At 34.9% G+C, this 17559-nt stretch overlaps 2 protein-coding genes and 1 pseudogene across 3 annotated transcripts; 1 reads left to right on the forward strand and 2 right to left on the reverse strand.

The window, feature by feature from the left end:
- Positions 1-12: 12 nt before the first annotated feature.
- On the reverse strand, positions 13-13252 carry LOC149654674 (serine/threonine-protein phosphatase PP1-beta catalytic subunit). 2 transcript variants are annotated; one of them, XM_089846238.1, is made up of 11 exons: positions 13095-13252; positions 12354-12485; positions 12018-12248; positions 10871-10975; positions 10727-10798; positions 10357-10643; positions 815-9029; positions 568-706; positions 408-504; positions 264-340; positions 13-194 (listed from the first exon to the last, which is right to left on the reverse strand). In XM_089846238.1, exons 1-7 carry the CDS (start codon positions 13141-13143, stop codon positions 8931-8933), a joined length of 975 nt encoding a protein of 324 aa, XP_089702364.1. In that variant the 5' UTR covers positions 13144-13252; the 3' UTR covers positions 13-194; positions 264-340; positions 408-504; positions 568-706; positions 815-8930. The 2 variants fall into 2 exon arrangements, with proteins under 2 accessions (XP_089702364.1, XP_089702363.1); XM_089846237.1 differs by having other exon boundaries at positions 568-9029.
- On the forward strand, positions 1651-3748 carry LOC149654675 (ubiquitin-conjugating enzyme E2-17 kDa pseudogene; annotated as a pseudogene).
- Positions 13253-13538: 286 nt separating the features above from the next.
- Positions 13539-17511, reverse strand: LOC149654676 (serine/threonine-protein kinase RIO3). The gene is made up of 8 exons (XM_089846224.1): positions 17363-17511; positions 16940-17136; positions 16460-16856; positions 16246-16389; positions 16030-16157; positions 14936-15278; positions 14695-14865; positions 13539-14056 (listed from the first exon to the last, which is right to left on the reverse strand). The coding sequence occupies exons 2-8, from the start codon at positions 17092-17094 to the stop codon at positions 13796-13798; spliced, it is 1599 nt and encodes a 532-aa protein (XP_089702350.1). The 5' UTR covers positions 17095-17136; positions 17363-17511; the 3' UTR covers positions 13539-13795.
- Positions 17512-17559: the final 48 nt, after the last annotated feature.

Raw genomic sequence — 17559 nt, forward strand, 5'->3', positions numbered from 1 at the left:
AAAACGAAATGCGTGATATTAAATTCATCTGTATTTAATCACTTATTGCGTTTTGCTGTACAAGATTTCGTACAGTATTGCTATTTATCTTTAAGTTTGCTAGAGTATTTTCAACTTGGTGTACGCGAAACAGGCATTCCATTTGAAGGAATGAAGAGAACAGAGTAAGGGCGCTCCAAAATTTCATTCTATTTCTAAATTGCATTCGTTATTTAGTTATTTATATTTAAATGTTGGGGAATTAGGTTATTTTATGTGTTTACTTAGTGGCTAATTGAATGTAAGCTCTCCTTAATGATGTGTCATAGTATAAAATTTGAAATGGAATAGCTTTTCCCACCTAAACATTAATGACAGCTTAATGAAACGCTGTCAACGCGCGTTAAATGCATTTATACAACGCTTACTTCACCGTGTAGTGATTTTAGCGCAAGTTTTATAGCCCCTTCAAACATTTCGTCTTTAATTTCCTCTCTGTGAGAGACAGAGTCGCTCGCAAAGCATCTTTATGTCATAAAATTGACCAAGGCTTAGTGAAATTCCCCAATTATTTAAAATTTTACTTACAATTCGACATCGATAAAGGTGAATTTGGGTTCTGTCTTACATTTGCTTGACTTTTTACGTTTCATACTTAATTTAATTAAAGACAATATAAAACAAACTTCGTACCATTAAATTTTGACAAGTGGGGAGCACATGTGACCTAAAAAGCAGACGAATTATAATTCTACACCGAGCTCCATAAAGACGAGCTGTGATTGGTTGACAAGCTGCCATGTGAGTAATACAATCCAATCACAGACTTCCTTACAAGACTTTGAAGAATAGTGCGCCTGAAAAAAGAATCCCGTCATCCTAGTTTTTATACGACGAATTTTCAAAAGGCAAGTTTCCAGTTTTAAATTTTTTAAAAATACTTTTCAATTAAAGTTCGTTAATTATAATAAGTTTAATTTACTAGCGAGGTAGTAATCGACGGTGTAGAAATTTAATTTCGCGGGAAACGGCGGTGTTTTCGCGCCGGTAGACAATTTCGATTCGACGTATGAAATTCGTCGGAATTCAATGACCTCATTTTACTGTATTGCAGTAAGCAGCCTGTAGGGAGACGAGAGGTACGCGAGGAACACGGTCATATCGTACGAGGAGTCGAAAAACACCTACTTTTTATGGTAAAAATCGGTAAATACATCGATTTAAAAGGTTAATTATAAAATTTTATCCTTAGTAACGGGTAATTAATCGCGTATAGAAGTCCGGGGAGGTAAACTTTCAGTAATTCGCGTCTTCTTTCTGTAGGGGTATCTTATCCAAACTATTTATAGACAGTTTGGAAAAGGTCCTTAGCCTAGGCTTCGCGATTAGGTTTTTTTTAATTTATTTTTTCTTCGTCATAGTAAGGCTTAGTGTGGAAGTTCTAAGATTAGGGTATTTTTTCCCTTTTTCTCTTTTCAGAATTGGCAAATGTCAAAACTCTAATTCAAAACCCGCATTGCATTACTGTACTCGCGATATAGTTTAACAAAGGAGCTTATTGAATTGAATTGAAAAAGTCGCTATTCTCAATATTTTTGGCCAAAAATACATTTGTTAGCTCAAATTTTCGAACTGTGCCTGATAAATAAGGAAACCAGGCAATTGTTATAAATGGCTTTGAAAAGAATTAAGAAGGAATTGGAAGATTTAAAGCGCGACCCACCCGCTCAATGCTCAGCTGGTCCAGTTGGAGAAGATTTGTTCCATTGGCAAGCGACTATTATGGGACCGCCTGACAGCCCTTATCAAGGAGGTGTCTTTTTCTTGACCATCCATTTTCCGACGGATTACCCGTTTAAACCGCCCAAAGTGGCATTTACCACGAGAATCTATCATCCAAACATAAACAGCAACGGAAGTATCTGCCTGGATATTTTGAGGTCTCAGTGGTCACCCGCTCTAACCATCTCTAAAGTACTTCTGTCAATATGTTCATTGCTTTGCGATCCAAACCCCGATGATCCTTTAGTCCCGGAAATTGCCAGAATTTACAAAACAGATCGCGACAAGTACAACGAGTTAGCCAGGGAGTGGACCCGCAAATACGCCATGTGACGTTTGATTCGGAACTTAATTTAATAATGAAAAAAAAAAAAAAAAGTTGCCGAATTGTTTGGGAGAAGCCTGAAAAAAAAAGTTTAATATTAGACTGGTTATTTTTTTTTTATAATTCAGCCATCAAATCTTTTAGGCTTAATTCCCAGTAAAGGAAACTTTTCTTAATATTTCCTTTGCGTGTTTTATATTATTTGAAAGAAATTATACGATAAAACCCACTTATAACGAAGTTAATTAAGCCTTTGGCAGCAGTAGCAGACGATGCAAATCAAATTTGGTCTCAGTAAGTAGATCAAAGTAGGCTTATCGCTTTCGTTTTACCTTAATCCGTTTCCATCGCAATTTTAACGCGTAAAATTCTAAAAATAATAGTTTTAATTTGTTTAATACAAAGTTTTTTAATTGTTTAAACCTTTATTTCTCAGAATTTAATCGTTATAATTGGGTATTATTTGAAAGAAATTATACAATAAAACCCACTTATAACGAACGAAGTTAATTAAGCCTTTGGCAGCAGTAGCTGCTCCTAGCAGACGATGCAAATCAAATTTGGTCTCAGTAAGTAGATCAAACCTCAAAGTAGCTAGGCTTATCGCTTTCGTTTTACTCTAATCCGTTTCCATCGCAATTTTTACGCGTAAAATTCTAAAAATAATAGTTTTAATTTGTTTAATACAAAGTTTTTTAATTGTTTAAACCCTTATTTTTCAAAATTTAATCGTTATAATTGGGTCTTAATTGATATAATGTCAGATTGCCAGCAGCAAGATGGTCTTAGTGTAAAGAAATTTTTCCATTGTTCCCCCCCCCTTTTTTTTTTTTTTTTAAATGGAGTGTGTTCCCTCACTAAGTTTTAGTTGATTAAAAAAAAATTACGATTACGATTAAAATCATGGACTACTGAATATTATATTTAAAATAAATCACGGGCTAATTTAGGTTTTTAATTTAATATAAAAAAAGCCTGTGTGATGAACATAAACCTGATAGCTTTCTTTTAAAGGAAAAGAGAGCTGTATTAACCAAACCCCGAATCATCTATGTTTAAATTAAATAAATAAACACCATTTTTCATATATTAAATTAAAAAACAAACTCTTAATTAAAAACCATCGTTTCTAGCTTTTTCTAGGTGTATTTTGTGTTTTTAGATCATAAAAAAAAATTTGCATAAATTCAATCAATATATTTAAATAAATTAAAGTAGAAAACAAATAATCACTACTTGTGAATAAAATAAAATAAAGAACAATTAAATTAAAACACTTAGTAATTTAAATTACCATCAAGTTAATTTAAAATAAACCTAAAAAACCACTTAAAAACCCCGGTTATGTTTTGTTTCGTGCTTATTTAAATAAAAATCTCAAAAATTTGATGTTTCTAGTTTAATCTAACTTAATTTCATCAAACAAACAAACAAACAACCTGTATGTATTTACACACACACACAAAAAAAATAAATAAATAAATAAACCACCCCTAAAAATAAATTTTGCATGAACTGTTTTTTGCTGTGCAAGATGAATAATTAAAAAAAAAATTAAAAGTAAATTAATTAACCTAAGATATGTAATTTGCATAAAAGTTTTTGAACGAAAAAAAAAAGTAATGTGGTCTAAGTTGTACCAATAAAAAAAAAAACAGAAAATTCTATCTTCTATTTAATTTCTTAACTTAAATTATTATTTATTTGCAGGGTTATTTAAAGTGAAGGTGACATTGTCACACAGTGTTACCATCACTTTAAAGGGACGTATAATGTGTTATGTAAGCCAGGGAGGGGGGGTCTCTATCAAGCTTACCTTCCCCCAAATAGAGTTCTCTACTGGGCATGCGTGAATTGAATTTCAGCCCGGTGGGAATAGGCATCGGTATTTCCGTTGTATCTATCCGCCAAGCCCTTCAACTTTTACAATCACGTGACATTGCCCAATCACTACTCCAGGAAATAACACTACTACGTCACACAGTGTTACCATCACTTTAAAGGGACGTATGTGTTATGTAAGCCGGAGACGGGGGGGTATATATCAAGCTTACCTTCCCCCAAATAAAGTTCTACTGGGCATGCGTGAATTTCAGCGCATTGGGAATGGGCATCGGTATTTCCGTTGTATCTATCCGCCGATCCCTTCCACTTTTATTACAGTCACGTGACATTGCATGCCCAATCACTACTCCAGGAAATAACGCTACTACTTGAAAATATAGTTCTTAAAACGCCCCTGGTAAAAAAACATCCCTTTTAAATTAAATAAACGTTTTGTTTTCTTTCAATTATTTGGGAATGGGCATCAGTATTTCCGTTGTATCTATCCGCCGATCCCTTCCACTTTTATTACAGTCACGTGACATTGCATGCCCAATCACTACTCCAGGAAATAACGCTACTACTTGAAAATATAGTTCTTAAAACGCCCCTGGTTAAAACATCCCTTTTAAATTAAATAAACGTTTTGTTTTCTTTCAATTATTTGGGAATGGGCATCGGTATTTCCGTTGTATCTATCCGCCGATCCCTTCCACTTTTATTACAGTCACGTGACATTGCATGCCCAATCACTACTCCAGGAAATAACGCTACTACTTGAAAATATAGTTCTTAAAACGCCCCTGGTAAAAACATCCCTTTTAAATTAAATAAACGTTTTGTTTTCTTTCAATTATTTGGGAATGGGCATCGGTATTTCCGTTGTATCTATCCGCCGATCCCTTCCACTTTTATTACAGTCACGTGACATTGCATGCCCAATCACTACTCCAGGAAATAACGCTACTACTTGAAAATATAGTTCTTAAAACGCCCCTGGTAAAAAACATCCCTTTTAAATTAAATAAACGTTTTGTTTTCTTTCAATTATTTGGGAATGGGCATCGGTATTTCCGTTGTATCTATCCGCCGATCCCTTCCACTTTTATTACAGTCACGTGACATTGCATGCCCAATCACTATTCCAGGAAATAACGCTACTACTTGAAAATATAGTTCTTAAAACGCCCCTGGTAAAAAACATCCCTTTTAAATTAAATAAACGTTTTGTTTTCTTTCAATTATTTGGGAATGGGCATCGGTATTTCCGTTGTATCTATCCGCCGATCCCTTCCACTTTTATTACAGTCACGTGACATTGCATGCCCAATCACTACTCCAGGAAATAACACTACTACTCGAAAATATAGTTCTTAAAACGCCCCTGGTTAAAACATCCCTTTTAAATTAAATAAACGTTTTGTTTTCCTTCAATTATAAAAATGACACTCTTAGATTTGATTTTCATTTTGACACCCAGCTTAATATGTAGGTCAAGGAATACCATAATGTACTTGTCTTTAAGTACTCGATAGATTCGAGTTACTTCCGGTGGGTGACTTCGCTAGATGTCTAAAGGCGTACTTAAACGCTAGAACAAAGCGATATCTAGGCCTACCTGATAGCGTGGACGTTTTTTTGCAATTGACAAGTTTGACAACTATAGGTTACATTTTGATACCAAATAAAAACCCATTCAAATACACCAACAGCAGCACAGAATTTATTTTTTTTATGTATCATCGTGACCTACGTACATTACTTTACAGATGTACATTGTTTTTTTTTGGTTTTTGTGATTTTAATTCTAGAATTATTTTATCAGAACCTTTTTAATTTTGGGTGTCAAATATATTAATTTCCATTATTTCCCCTCTTACATTACGGCTGCTTCGTTCGTCTCCCCAAAAAACCTAAAATCTTTACTAACTCGGTAATAGTTAATTTGAAGCAAGTTATACTTAGTTTTATCGAACTAAATGGCGCAATCAAACTGCACCAGCGAATTTTTTCCATTTTTTATAATTGAAATATTTAAATTTTTTTCTCAAAAATTAAAACTAACGCCAATTAGGGTTAATATTAACCCGCGATAAGTTAAACACACGCAATGTAATATACGATTGCTTCCATTGTCCTAAGAAGTAGGTATATGCGATGCTTAGCAACTAAAACGTGTTTTATACCTTCCTTGGCGACTAAAACGCGTTTTATACTTTCCTTAGCGACTAAAACGTGTTTTATACCTTCCTCGGCGACTAAAACGTGTTTTATACCTTCCTCGGCGACTACAACGTGTTTTATACCTTCCTTAGAGACTAAAACGTGTTTTATACCTTCCTTGGCGACTTAAACGTGTTTTATACCTTCCTTAGAGACTAAAACGTGTTTTATACCTTCCTTAGAGACTAAAACGTGTTTTATACCTTCCTTAGAGACTAAAACGTGTTTTATACCTTCCTTAGAGACTAAAACGTGTTTTATACCTTCCTTAGAGACTAAAACGTGTTTTATACCTTCCTTAGAGACTAAAACGTGTTTTATACCTTCCTTGGCGACTAAAACGTGTTTTATACCTTCCTTGGCGACTAAAACGTGTTTTATACCTTCCTTAGAGACTAAAACGTGTTTTATACCTTCCTTGGCGACTAAAACGTGTTTTATACCTTCCTTAGAGACTAAAACGTGTTTTATACCTTCCTTAGAGACTAAAACGTGTGTTATATCTTCCTTGGCGACTACAACGTGTGTTATATCTTCCTTGGCGACTACAACGTGTGTTATATCTTCCTTGGCGACTACAACGTGTGTTATATCTTCCTTGGCGACTACAACGTGTGTTATATCTTCCTTGGCGACTACAACGTGTGTTATACCTTCCTTGGCGACTAAAACGTGTTTTATACCTTCCTTAGAGACTAAAACGTGTTTTATACCTTCCTTGGCGACTAAAACGTGTTTTATACCTTCCTTAGAGACTAAAACGTGTTTTATACCTTCCTTAGAGACTAAAACGTGTGTTATATCTTCCTTGGCGACTACAACGTGTGTTATATCTTCCTTGGCGACTACAACGTGTGTTATATCTTCCTTGGCGACTACAACGTGTGTTATATCTTCCTTGGCGACTACAACGTGTGTTATATCTTCCTTGGCGTATAAAACGTGTTTCATACATTCCTTGGCGACTAAAACGTGTTTTATACCTTCCGTAGAGACAAAAACGTGTTTTATACGTTCCTTGGCGCGACAAAAACGTGTTTTATACATTCCTCAGCGCGACAAAAACGTGTTTTACACATTCCTCAGCGACTAAAACACGTTTTTACGTATCTAAAGTAATACCGGACTCTCTGAGAGCAGCAAGTACCTAGATTTTACAGAGAGATCGTCGCGTGTATCTACTATAGGACATGGAAGAAACGCGTCAATAGTTCAACTTATCATGCAAATAATATGAAACCAATGTAAGTTTAATTAATCCACCCCTTTTCATTTAAATTAAATTAAATCAGCTGAGCTCATAAAAGTATAATATTCTTTCAACTACCAAAAAAAAAAATAATGATTTTGTAAAAACGTGAATAGGAATTAAGGGGCAGATATGAAAAAAAAACAAGATAAAATAATATAATATTAAGAAATTACGCTACCCATAAGGCCTTGCGAGCGCTGCTAGATTGATATTTCTTTTTTGTAAATGCAAAATATGATAATAGTTGTTTTCGCTAGCAAATCAATCAAAATCTACGCGCGATAGAAAAACGAAACGTGCGACTATACATTTAAAAAACGAAGTAGTTTAGTTTCTTTTAAAGGGAGTATGAACCTATTCTTGGCATGGCAAACTATAACGCGGCAGTTTATACTTCCTTCAATATATATATAAAAACAAAAAAACAAAAAAACCCCGAAACTAAAAATCATGTTTCATTTATTTTTTGCGACGAAATTAAAATATTTTTTATTTAAATATATAGGTATAGTTTGACAACGACAAAACCCCCTTCTTTTGTAATAATGTATTGAAACTATCAGAAACTTTGCAATTAAAATTAATTTGTACAATTATATTGACTTAAACATAGTGCGGCGACGGCGGGGGGGGGGGGGAAACTAACTAACTTATTTTTAAAAAACAAAACATGAATGAGAGAAACACACGCGAAGAAAAAAAAAACATCGGCAAACTTATAAAATGTGATTTTCTTCCCTAATTCAAAACATAACATAACATACTTTTATCGGGGGAAAAAAAAAAAAAATGTTTTGATAGCGTTAACTCGTCTATAAAGCTTAAAAATAATCTGGGAAATTAGCGTAGCTTATTCCTGATCAGCGCCACCTACCCATAGCGTCGATTTTGAGAACTACTGTAAACGGCAAGCCAATCAGATGTCGCTAAAATCTGGTGACGTCATTTTTGGTAAGACCCCGAGAGAGTGCCCGTCAGTGACGTCACCAGATTTTAGTGGCATCTGATTGGCTTGCCGATTACAGTAGTTCTCAAAGTCGCCGCTATGGGTAGGTGGCGCTGATCAGGAATAAGACCGCTAATTAACGTTTAATTTAAACTTAATCATACCAAAGACCAAAGATGAAAGTTTCTTTGGTGTATGTTTAAGTATCACTTTCTTTTGCCAAAAAAAAAAAAAATATATATGAAACTAACCGGATTAGCTGATAACAAACACATTAACACATATAGAAGAAAAATATGTCATCAGAGTAATGTAATATTTCTTAAAAGTTTATGTATTATGACACACGGTATGTGCGAATGGCTAAACATTGGGAATATCTTTTTTTTTTGTTATCGATGGAAGGACCATGTTTTTTTTTATAATTTTCTTTGTTTTCTTTAAAGGATTAGGTTATAATATATATATATTTTTTGTTTTGCACTCGATCAAAAAATGATGCGTGTTATGTATGTTACAAGGGGGGAAAGAATAAAAAAAAGAAAAATAAACAACCACCATTATTATTATTCTCTGGTGGGTTGGGCTTTATCACCTCTTTATTTCTTTTTAACAGGACCTCGAGGCGGTGTGACAGGCCGGCCAGAATTTAACCCACCGTATTGGTATTTGGCTTTCTTTTCCGATGGTTTTAGAATCTAACAGTACCATACCCAAGAACAAATATTAGAGATTTGTCCAATATTAGCAAAAGGGTTAAGATACAGGCACATTCTAGCTCCACCCACTAAGGAAGACCTTATGCACATTCTAGCTCCGCCCGCCCACTAGGGACGCCCTTTTGAATCTTTTAGCTCCGCCCCGCCTACTAGGGACGCCCTTTTGAATCTTTTAGCTCCGCCCCGCCTACTAGGGACGCCCTCGTGAGCCTTTTAGCTCCGCCCCGTCTACTAGGAACGCCCTCGTGAGCCTTTTAGCTACACCCACTAGGGCGGAACTTGTGAACATTCTAGCTCCACCCCACCTACTAGGGCGGAACTTGTGAACCTCCTATCTCCGCCCCACTTACTAGGGCGGAACTTGTGAACCTCCTATCTCCGCCCCACCTACTAGGGCGGAACTTGTGAACCTCCTATCTCCGCCCCATATACTAGGGCGGAACTTGTGAACCTCCTATCTCCGCCCCATATACTAGGGCGGAACTTGTGAACCTCCTATCTCCGCCCCACCTACTAGTGACGAACTTGTGAACCTCCTATCTCCGCCCCATATACTAGGGCGGAACTTGTGAACCTCCTATCTCCGCCCCATATACTAGGGCGGAACTTGTGAACCTCCTATCTCCACCCCACATACTAGGGAGTACCTCGTAAACCTTTGAGCTCCACCCATTATGGCGGAAATTGTGCACATCCTAGCTCCACCTATTAGGGCGGAAATTGTGCACATTCTTGCTCCACCCATTAAGGCTGAACCTGTGCACATTCTAGCTCCACCCATTAAGGCTGAACCTGTGCACATTCTAGCTCCACCAATTAGGGCGGAACCTGTGCACATTCTAGCTCCACCAATTAGGGCGGAACTTGTGCACATTCTAGCTCCACCAATTAGGGCGGAACTTGTGCACATTCTAGCTCCACCAATTAGGGCGGAACTTGTGCACATTCTAGCTCCACCAATTAGGGCGGAACTTGTGCACATTCTAGCTCCACCAATTAGGGCGGAACTTGTGCACATTCTAGCTCCACCTATTAGGGCGGAACTTGTGCACATTCTAGCTCCACCTATTAGGGCGGAACTTGTGCACATTCTAGCTCCACCTATTAGGGCGGAAATTGTGCACATTCTTGCTCCACCCATTAAGGCTGAACCTGTGCACATTCTAGCTCCACCCATTAGGGCGGAACCTGTGCACATTCTAGCTCCACCCATTAGGGCGGAACTCGCGCACATTCTAGCTCTACCTACTAGAATTTTCCCAGTTGTTCCTTAAGAAGTACTTAACTTAATGGGTAATGTAGTTACCTGGAAAGAACACATGAGTGTCTCATCAACTGACATCATTCCTCCAGCATTGTCAAACTCCCCGCAATAGTTAGGCGCCGAAAACAAGGTTACCAGTTGTCTCTTGGCAAAAAACTCATATCCATCTTCAACAACTTGATGGGCTCGGCAGATTAAATCTAGGTCGTGTCTGTTCAAAAACTTGCTAACAACATCCGCACCAAAGGTGAAGGAGACCCCGCGATCATTCTCCCCCCATCCTTGGACATCTTTGTCAGGATCTGACCATAGTAGATCACACAAAAGTCCTGTCAAACAAAATACCAAAGCTATCCATTAGAACCCCTGGCTGGCCGTTCCTTGAAGAGAAAGAGAATTAAGAGGTACATACCAGTGTCAGGTACATCAGTTGGTCTCATAATACGGCGGATTTGTTCCATTGATTGCAAATCAGGTGATAAACCTGTGATACAAATGAATTTTTTTACCCTTTTGGTAATGGAGGATGAAGTTGACGATGTTTTGCAAGACTTACCACCATGACAACAGAAAATCTTTTCATCTATAATGGCAGCAATTGGCAAGCAGTTAAAACAGTCAGTGAATGTCTTCCATAGTTTGATATTGTACCTTCTTTTACCTGTGAATAAGAAGTAAAACATCATTCAAATGTAAACCTAGGCAGGGTTGCCATGGAATTTTCAGAACCAAATTCCCTGACTTTTCCAGGGTTTTCCCTGACCTTTTCTGAGATTTTCCCTGACCTTTTTAGGCCAAAAGTGTAAATTTTTACAGCACGTTTTTAGTGCTTCCAATTAAATAAACGGTCTACATTAAGTTTTCCAATGTATTTTCTGCACCAAAATTAATAACTATATATAACAGTCTAAGATTTACCCACTAAAGTCAAATTCCCTGACTTTCCTGAAATTTTTAAAATTCCCTGACTTTCCTGAAATTTTTAAAATTCCCTGACCTTTTGGGCCTATTTTTAAATTCCCTGACTTTTCCCTGACTTTCCTGAAATTTTTAAAATTCCCTGACTTTCCTGAAATTTTTAAAATTCCCTGACCTTTTGGGCCTATTTTTAAATTCCCTGACTTTTCCCTGACTTTCCTGAAATTTTTAAAATTCCCTGACTTTCCTGAAATTTTTAAAATTCCCTGACTTTCCTGAAATTTTTAAAATTCCCTGACCTTTTGGGCCTATTTTTAAATTCCCTGACTTTTCTGAAATTTTTAAAATTCCCTGACTTTCCTGAAATTTTTAAAATTCCCTGACTTTTCCCTGACTTTCCTGAAATTTTTAAAATTCCCTGACCTTTTGGGCCTATTTTTAAATTCCCTGACTTTTCCCTGACTTTCCTGAAATTTTTAAAATTCCCTGACTTTTTGGGCCTATTTTTAAATTCCCTGACTTTTCTGAAATTTTTAAAATTCCCTGACCTTTTGGGCCTATTTTTAAATTCCCTGACTTTTCTGAAATTTTTAAAATTCCCTGACCTTTTGGGCCTATTTTTAAATTCCCTGACTTTGCTGAAATTTTTAAAATTCCCTGACTTTTTCCTGACCTTTTGGGCCTATTTTTAAATTCCCTGACTTTTCCAGGTTTTCCAGGTACTGTGGCAACCCTGCTAGGCCTACATCCTTCATTTCTTAACGGATGAAAAATTAAATACTTACATTCATCATAAAATCCATATATTCTATTGATGCTAGCGCATTCGTGATTTCCTCTGAGAAGGAAGAAGTTTTCAGGATACTTGATTTTGTAGGCGAGTAGTAGACAGATTGTTTCCAGAGATTGCTTTCCTCTATCAACATAATCACCCAAGAACAAATAATTTGCCTCGGGAGGAAACCCACCGTACTCAAATAAACGTAAGAGATCTGTATATTGTCCATGAATGTCTCCTATAATGAATTAAATAAATAAGAAAATCCCGCTTAATTAAATTTCACGCAGACAAATTGGCATTTGAAATTAAATTAAAGAAATGACTATAAGATTAAGCTTACCGCATATTTTAAGAGGTGCTTCTAATTCCAGCAAAATGGGCTGACTCAGAAAGATTTCCCTTGATTTTAAACACAGCCCTCGCACCTCTGCTTCTGTTAATTGAACAGTTTTTCCTGGGCGGCATCCTCTCACTAATTAAAATAATTGCACTTAGAACATAGATGAAAAAAATAACACCAAAAGAGCTCTCAATCTGTAACTGTAATCCTTGAACTTAAACTAAATTAACAGAAAAAACATTTACATCAATTTTTATTAGCTAATTAGCAAAATAACGTCCATTATAATAAACATATTTTATGATAAATGTTCTCTGTTTACATGTTTATGTTTATGTTTATGTTTATAGGCCAATTTCCTCTCCAACTTCCAAGAGCATTTTAAATTTGAAAGCTAAGGTCAAAAAAGGATGTCTAGAGCACATTCAAAACGTTTGCATAAACAGAAAACGCTGTTCGTTTAAATTTCCCGAAGTAAGCCTACATATCCTGTCCTTTTCTACTTGTTTTAACTTTAATTGAATTGCACTTTCACAAAAGTAAAATCAACCAACTTAAACCAAGGCCTACGAATTTTTCGCTTTCGTTAAGCCTTGGTTTCAAGTGGTTTACGGGAAGCCGGATTTTGGACGATAAACGCGGTTAAAATTAGTGCATACATTCAAGGCATTATAAATCATTCAAAATTATTGTTAGTTAATTAAAAACAATGATTAAAATAAGCATTTAAACAGTAATTACCTTCTAAAAGTCTTTGAATTATCGAATCAACATTCAAGTCCCCTTCCATTTTTTCTGCGAGTGAGAGAATGTGACGTCAGCCGTTAGCGAAGAGAAGAAGTAAAGGACGTGTGACGTCACTCAAATTGACAGGGCTTCCGATGATGCATTTGCATAATTTATAAAATCACGTGCTATTAAATTAATTTTTTGAAATTAAACCCCGCTAAAAATGTATAGGTTATCAATGGTATCGCCCGAGATGTTTATTTAAGGCTTTTCTTTCCGAATTATCAGTGATTGACCCGCTATCAAAGGGTTAACGCCAAGGGTTAAAGAGAAATGAGTCACAACTTAATCATCACGTGACTAATCATGCCGAAATGGCGGGAAACTTATCTACAACGGTTTTTTCTTACCTTTGACTGTATTAGGCCTAACGAAATGTATTCATAAATGTCAAAATTTCGAGTTTTAGGAAAAATATTTTTATTTTCAAGCAATATTATTCCATTTTTTTACATTCTCCCGTGTTTCGGCGCCATAAATAAATCTTTAAGCCTACTTTTTCAAAAACTGTTGCACTTTCACAGCAATTGTGCTTAAAATTTGGAAAGCCTTAAACCTACAGTTTCTAATTGTTTTTTTCTATTAAATAATTGCTAACAAAATTTAAAATTTATTTCTACCCGATTATTTCTTTTCTTTCTTTTTTAAATAATTTAATTACTAACAGTTTCCACAACCAAAGAGTCAACAATTGGGGCGCCTTTTCCAGATTGTTGAGAACATTTAAGAAAAAGTGTTTCAAAAACGTCAGCAGCATGCTGGTTTCCTCCATGTGCTAGAATTTCTTCATTTCTTTCGTAACTTTGAATCTCAGACAGTAATTCCGCTCCTTCACCTGGTAGTTCAATGCCTGATACTTCAGTGAACAGTTCTTTTGCATTTGGGACATCGGGAATCCCTTGCTTTGAGAAAAACTTAAAGAGAAAAACCAAGGCTTAGAGAATAATAATAACCTTGAATGAAAACCAAGGCTTAGGGAAGTTAGAGACCAAGGCTTATAGAAATAAGCCTTCAAATGAAACAAAGGCTTAGGGAATAGGAATAACCTTGAAGAAACTGCAAAGGCTTAGAGAATAGGAATAACCTTGAAGAAACTACAAAGGCTTAGAGAATAGGAATAACCTTGAAGAAACTACAAAGGCTTAGAGAATAGGAATAACCTTGAAGAAACTACAAAGGCTTAGAGAATAGGAATAACCTTGAAGAAACTACAAAGGCTTAGAGAATAGGAATAACCTTGAAGAAACTACAAAGGCTTAGAGAATAGGAATAACCTTGAAGAAACTACAAAGGCTTAGAGAATAGGAATAACCTTGAAGAAACTACAAAGGCTTAGAGAATAGGAATAACCTTGAACTTTTGAAGAAACTACAAAGGCTTAGGAAATAGGAATAACCTTGAAGAAACTACAAAGGCTTAGGAAATAGGAATAACCTTGAAGAAACTACAAAGGCTTAGGAAATAGGAATAACCTTGAAGAAACTACAAAGGCTTATGGAAAAGTGATTGGAATAACCTTAACCTTGAAGGCCTAAAACCAACCAAGGCTTACTTTTGACATATTTTGACAATCCCGATACAAAAATTCCAGGGCATGGGGATGAGTTGGCTCTACAGATTGACTAACATCAATCACCCAAACTTGGCTGTTATGCCACAACAAATTATATTCACTCAAATCAGCGTGAACTAATTGGCATTGATTATAAAGCCTTTTCATTATCTATAAAATTAAAGTAAAATTATTTAAATCATTTCAAGTTTAACTAGTAATAGTTAAACACCATATTTACCTCTATAGTTTGAGAATAAGCATGCGACATTTGTTCAGTGTTCAATTTAACTTCTTTAAGTTTGGGAGCCGGTTTTTGTTCAGTTCCAATGAAGGTCATGATCAGGATATGTTTTTTCAAGGTGACAACTTCGGGACACGGAATCCCCGCCTTTCTCATACGGTTTAAATTGTGCATCTCTTTTTCAGCCCACATGTGAATAACTTTTCTGGGATTTTGATTCCTAAAACGGTCCCTGAACCGGTAATCTTCCCTAATATACTTATCCCTGTTTTTAAATTCATTCAAAGTGGTTTTAAACACTTTGACAGCGCATTCTGATGGAACAACTTGAGTGTTATTTCTGAAAAAGGGTTGTAAGTTAATTCCTAAGTTAATTCAGTTAATTCCTAAATTAATTCCTAAGTTAATTCCTAAGTTAATTCAGTTAATTCCTAAGTTAATTCAGTTAATTCCTAAATTAATTCCTAAGTTAATTCAGTTAATTCCTAAATTAATTCCTAAGTTAATTCCTAAGTTAATTCAGTTAATTCCTAAGTTAATTCAGTTAATTCCTAAGTTAATTCAGTTAATTCCTAAGTTAATTCAGTTAATTCCTAAGTTAATTCAGTTAATTCCTAAATTAATTCCTAAGTTAATTCCTAAGTTAATTCAGTTAATTCCTAAATTAATTCCTAAGTTAATTCAGTTAATTCCTAAATTAATTCCTAAGTTAATTCAGTTAATTCCTAAATTAATTCCTAAGTTAATTCCTAAGTTAATTCAGTTAATTCCTAAGTTAATTCAGTTAATTCCTAAGTTAATTCAGTTAATTCCTAAGTTAATTCAGTTAATTCCTAAATTAATTCCTAAGTTAATTCAGTTAATTCCTAAGTTAATTCAGTTAATTCCTAAATTAATTCCTAAGTTAATTCAGTTAATTCCTAAGTTAATTCCTAAGTTAATTCAGTTAATTCCTAAGTTAATTCAGTTAATTCCTAAGTTAATTCAGTTAATTCCTAAGTTAATTCAGTTAATTCCTAAGTTAATTCCTAAGTTAATTCAGTTAATTCCTAAGTTAATTTAATTAAAAATAGTTAATAATAATTACTTACTGTCCACCAGATGCGTGAAAAACAACAGCTTCTTTGCCAGTACTAATACAACCGTTAATTGATTCCAAAATATCATTATTAACGAGTTTGTAAAGAATAAGTCTGGTTTTTGGATCAAGTACTTGTTCCTAATAGTTGAAAAGTTAAATTAAATTTAGTAATTAATTTAATTTTCACTTTAAAATAAATATTTAATGATTGATATTATTATTATACCGCAGTTGATTTTTCTTTTTTATCGTGAACTCTCTGGGAACGTTTCTCAACTTGTTTTGAATGACCTTTTAAACTGTTAAAAACATTATTTGAAAGCTTCATATCAAAGCATCCTCCATCTCCAGTTGAAATTCCAGGAGGAAACTGTTAAAATTAACATTAAAATTAACTTATTTAACTTATTTGTATTTATAAATGATTCTTAGGTACTTACTTCCATAACTCTACAAGCATTTCTCCGTCCACAAACAGTCAAATCATGTTTGGTTGTGATGACATTTCCTTGCTTGGCAATTCCACTTTTACCAATATTAGGGGATTGTTTTTGATCTTTTTCAAAGGAATCCCAATGTTTTGCCATTGGTAAATCTCCATCTTCATCCTCATCAGATGAATATTCAGCTCCTTCTGGTAAACAGCGGTATTTTTCAAATGATAAAGAGACTTTGCTAACTCCGTTAAATTTATGCTCTTTCTGGGCTATAATTTCATCATGTTGTCTGTCAAACTCCATTTGCAAACAACGTGCTAAAAATTCGTCGCTTTCACAATCAATTTCATCAGAAACATTTCCACTTTCTTTGTTTTCTTCATCAGTTACTGGTGTTGAACTGATTTGATTTGATTTGACATTAATAGGTAAACATTGATTGCTATTCAATTTTAAAGGATTATTAATGTAATAATAACTTACATTTTTTGAATATCATTCATGTAATTCATATTTTCTTCAACTTGCAACGTGTTTGCTAACTCCTCACTCATCACATCGGCTAAGGATATTGTTTCAGTTACAGTTTGACTAGGTTGGCCCCATGGGCATGATTTCTTTGAGGATTCCATTTCCATGTGTTTTTGGGACTTGGTTTCTTAATTTTGATAAGAGATTTGCTGAAAAACGTACACGAACGCAATGACTATATATTAATTACTTATCTATTTACACAATTATGTCTAAACTTATGCAATAATAACCTACATAGCTTCCCTCCCCAAAGTTTTTACCCCCAAATGACGTACGATAATAAAGTGTTAAGCCTTGGTTTGTTCGTCGCATATTTTCAATTATTAATTTATTACCAATCAAATATTTTAAAGATAAAACTTTTGTACTTACCAAAATATGTAAATTTTTTTTCTAAATTGAAAAATTAAAAGTTAATTTTGATAACTAATCTATAATTAAAACTAAAAACTAATTATTTTCACGCAACCCGAAAATTCACACTCGAGCGGAGACCCAAAAGGTCCGCACTAACGCTATTGGTCGAAGAAATAGACATGACTCATTTTCCAAATTTCTTATTGGTCACT

This window comes from Phalangium opilio, unplaced genomic scaffold (genome assembly GCF_054372755.1).
Source record: "Phalangium opilio isolate 3A_F unplaced genomic scaffold, DU_Popi_V2 ptg000079l_1, whole genome shotgun sequence".
NCBI lineage: Eukaryota > Metazoa > Arthropoda > Arachnida > Opiliones > Phalangiidae > Phalangium > Phalangium opilio.

Excerpts from the sequence above, each read along its gene's own strand:
- LOC149654674 (XM_089846238.1), bottom strand. The coding sequence starts at position 13,143 with ATGGAAGGGGACTTGAATGTTGATTCGATAATTCAAAGACTTTTAGAA. Across the intron at positions 12,249-12,353 it reads AGCACCTCTTAAAATATGCG|GAGACATTCATGGACAATAT; the intron begins GTAAGCTTAATC and ends AATTCATTATAG. Across the intron at positions 10,644-10,726 it reads AACTGATGTACCTGACACTG|GACTTTTGTGTGATCTACTA; the intron begins GTATGTACCTCT and ends TTTGTTTGACAG.
- LOC149654676 (XM_089846224.1), bottom strand. The coding sequence starts at position 17,094 with ATGGAAATGGAATCCTCAAAGAAATCATGCCCATGGGGCCAACCTAGT. Across the intron at positions 16,857-16,939 it reads ATGAATGATATTCAAAAAAT|TTCAACACCAGTAACTGATG; the intron begins GTAAGTTATTAT and ends AAATCAAATCAG. Across the intron at positions 16,390-16,459 it reads ATGCTTGTAGAGTTATGGAA|TTTCCTCCTGGAATTTCAAC; the intron begins GTAAGTACCTAA and ends TAATTTTAACAG.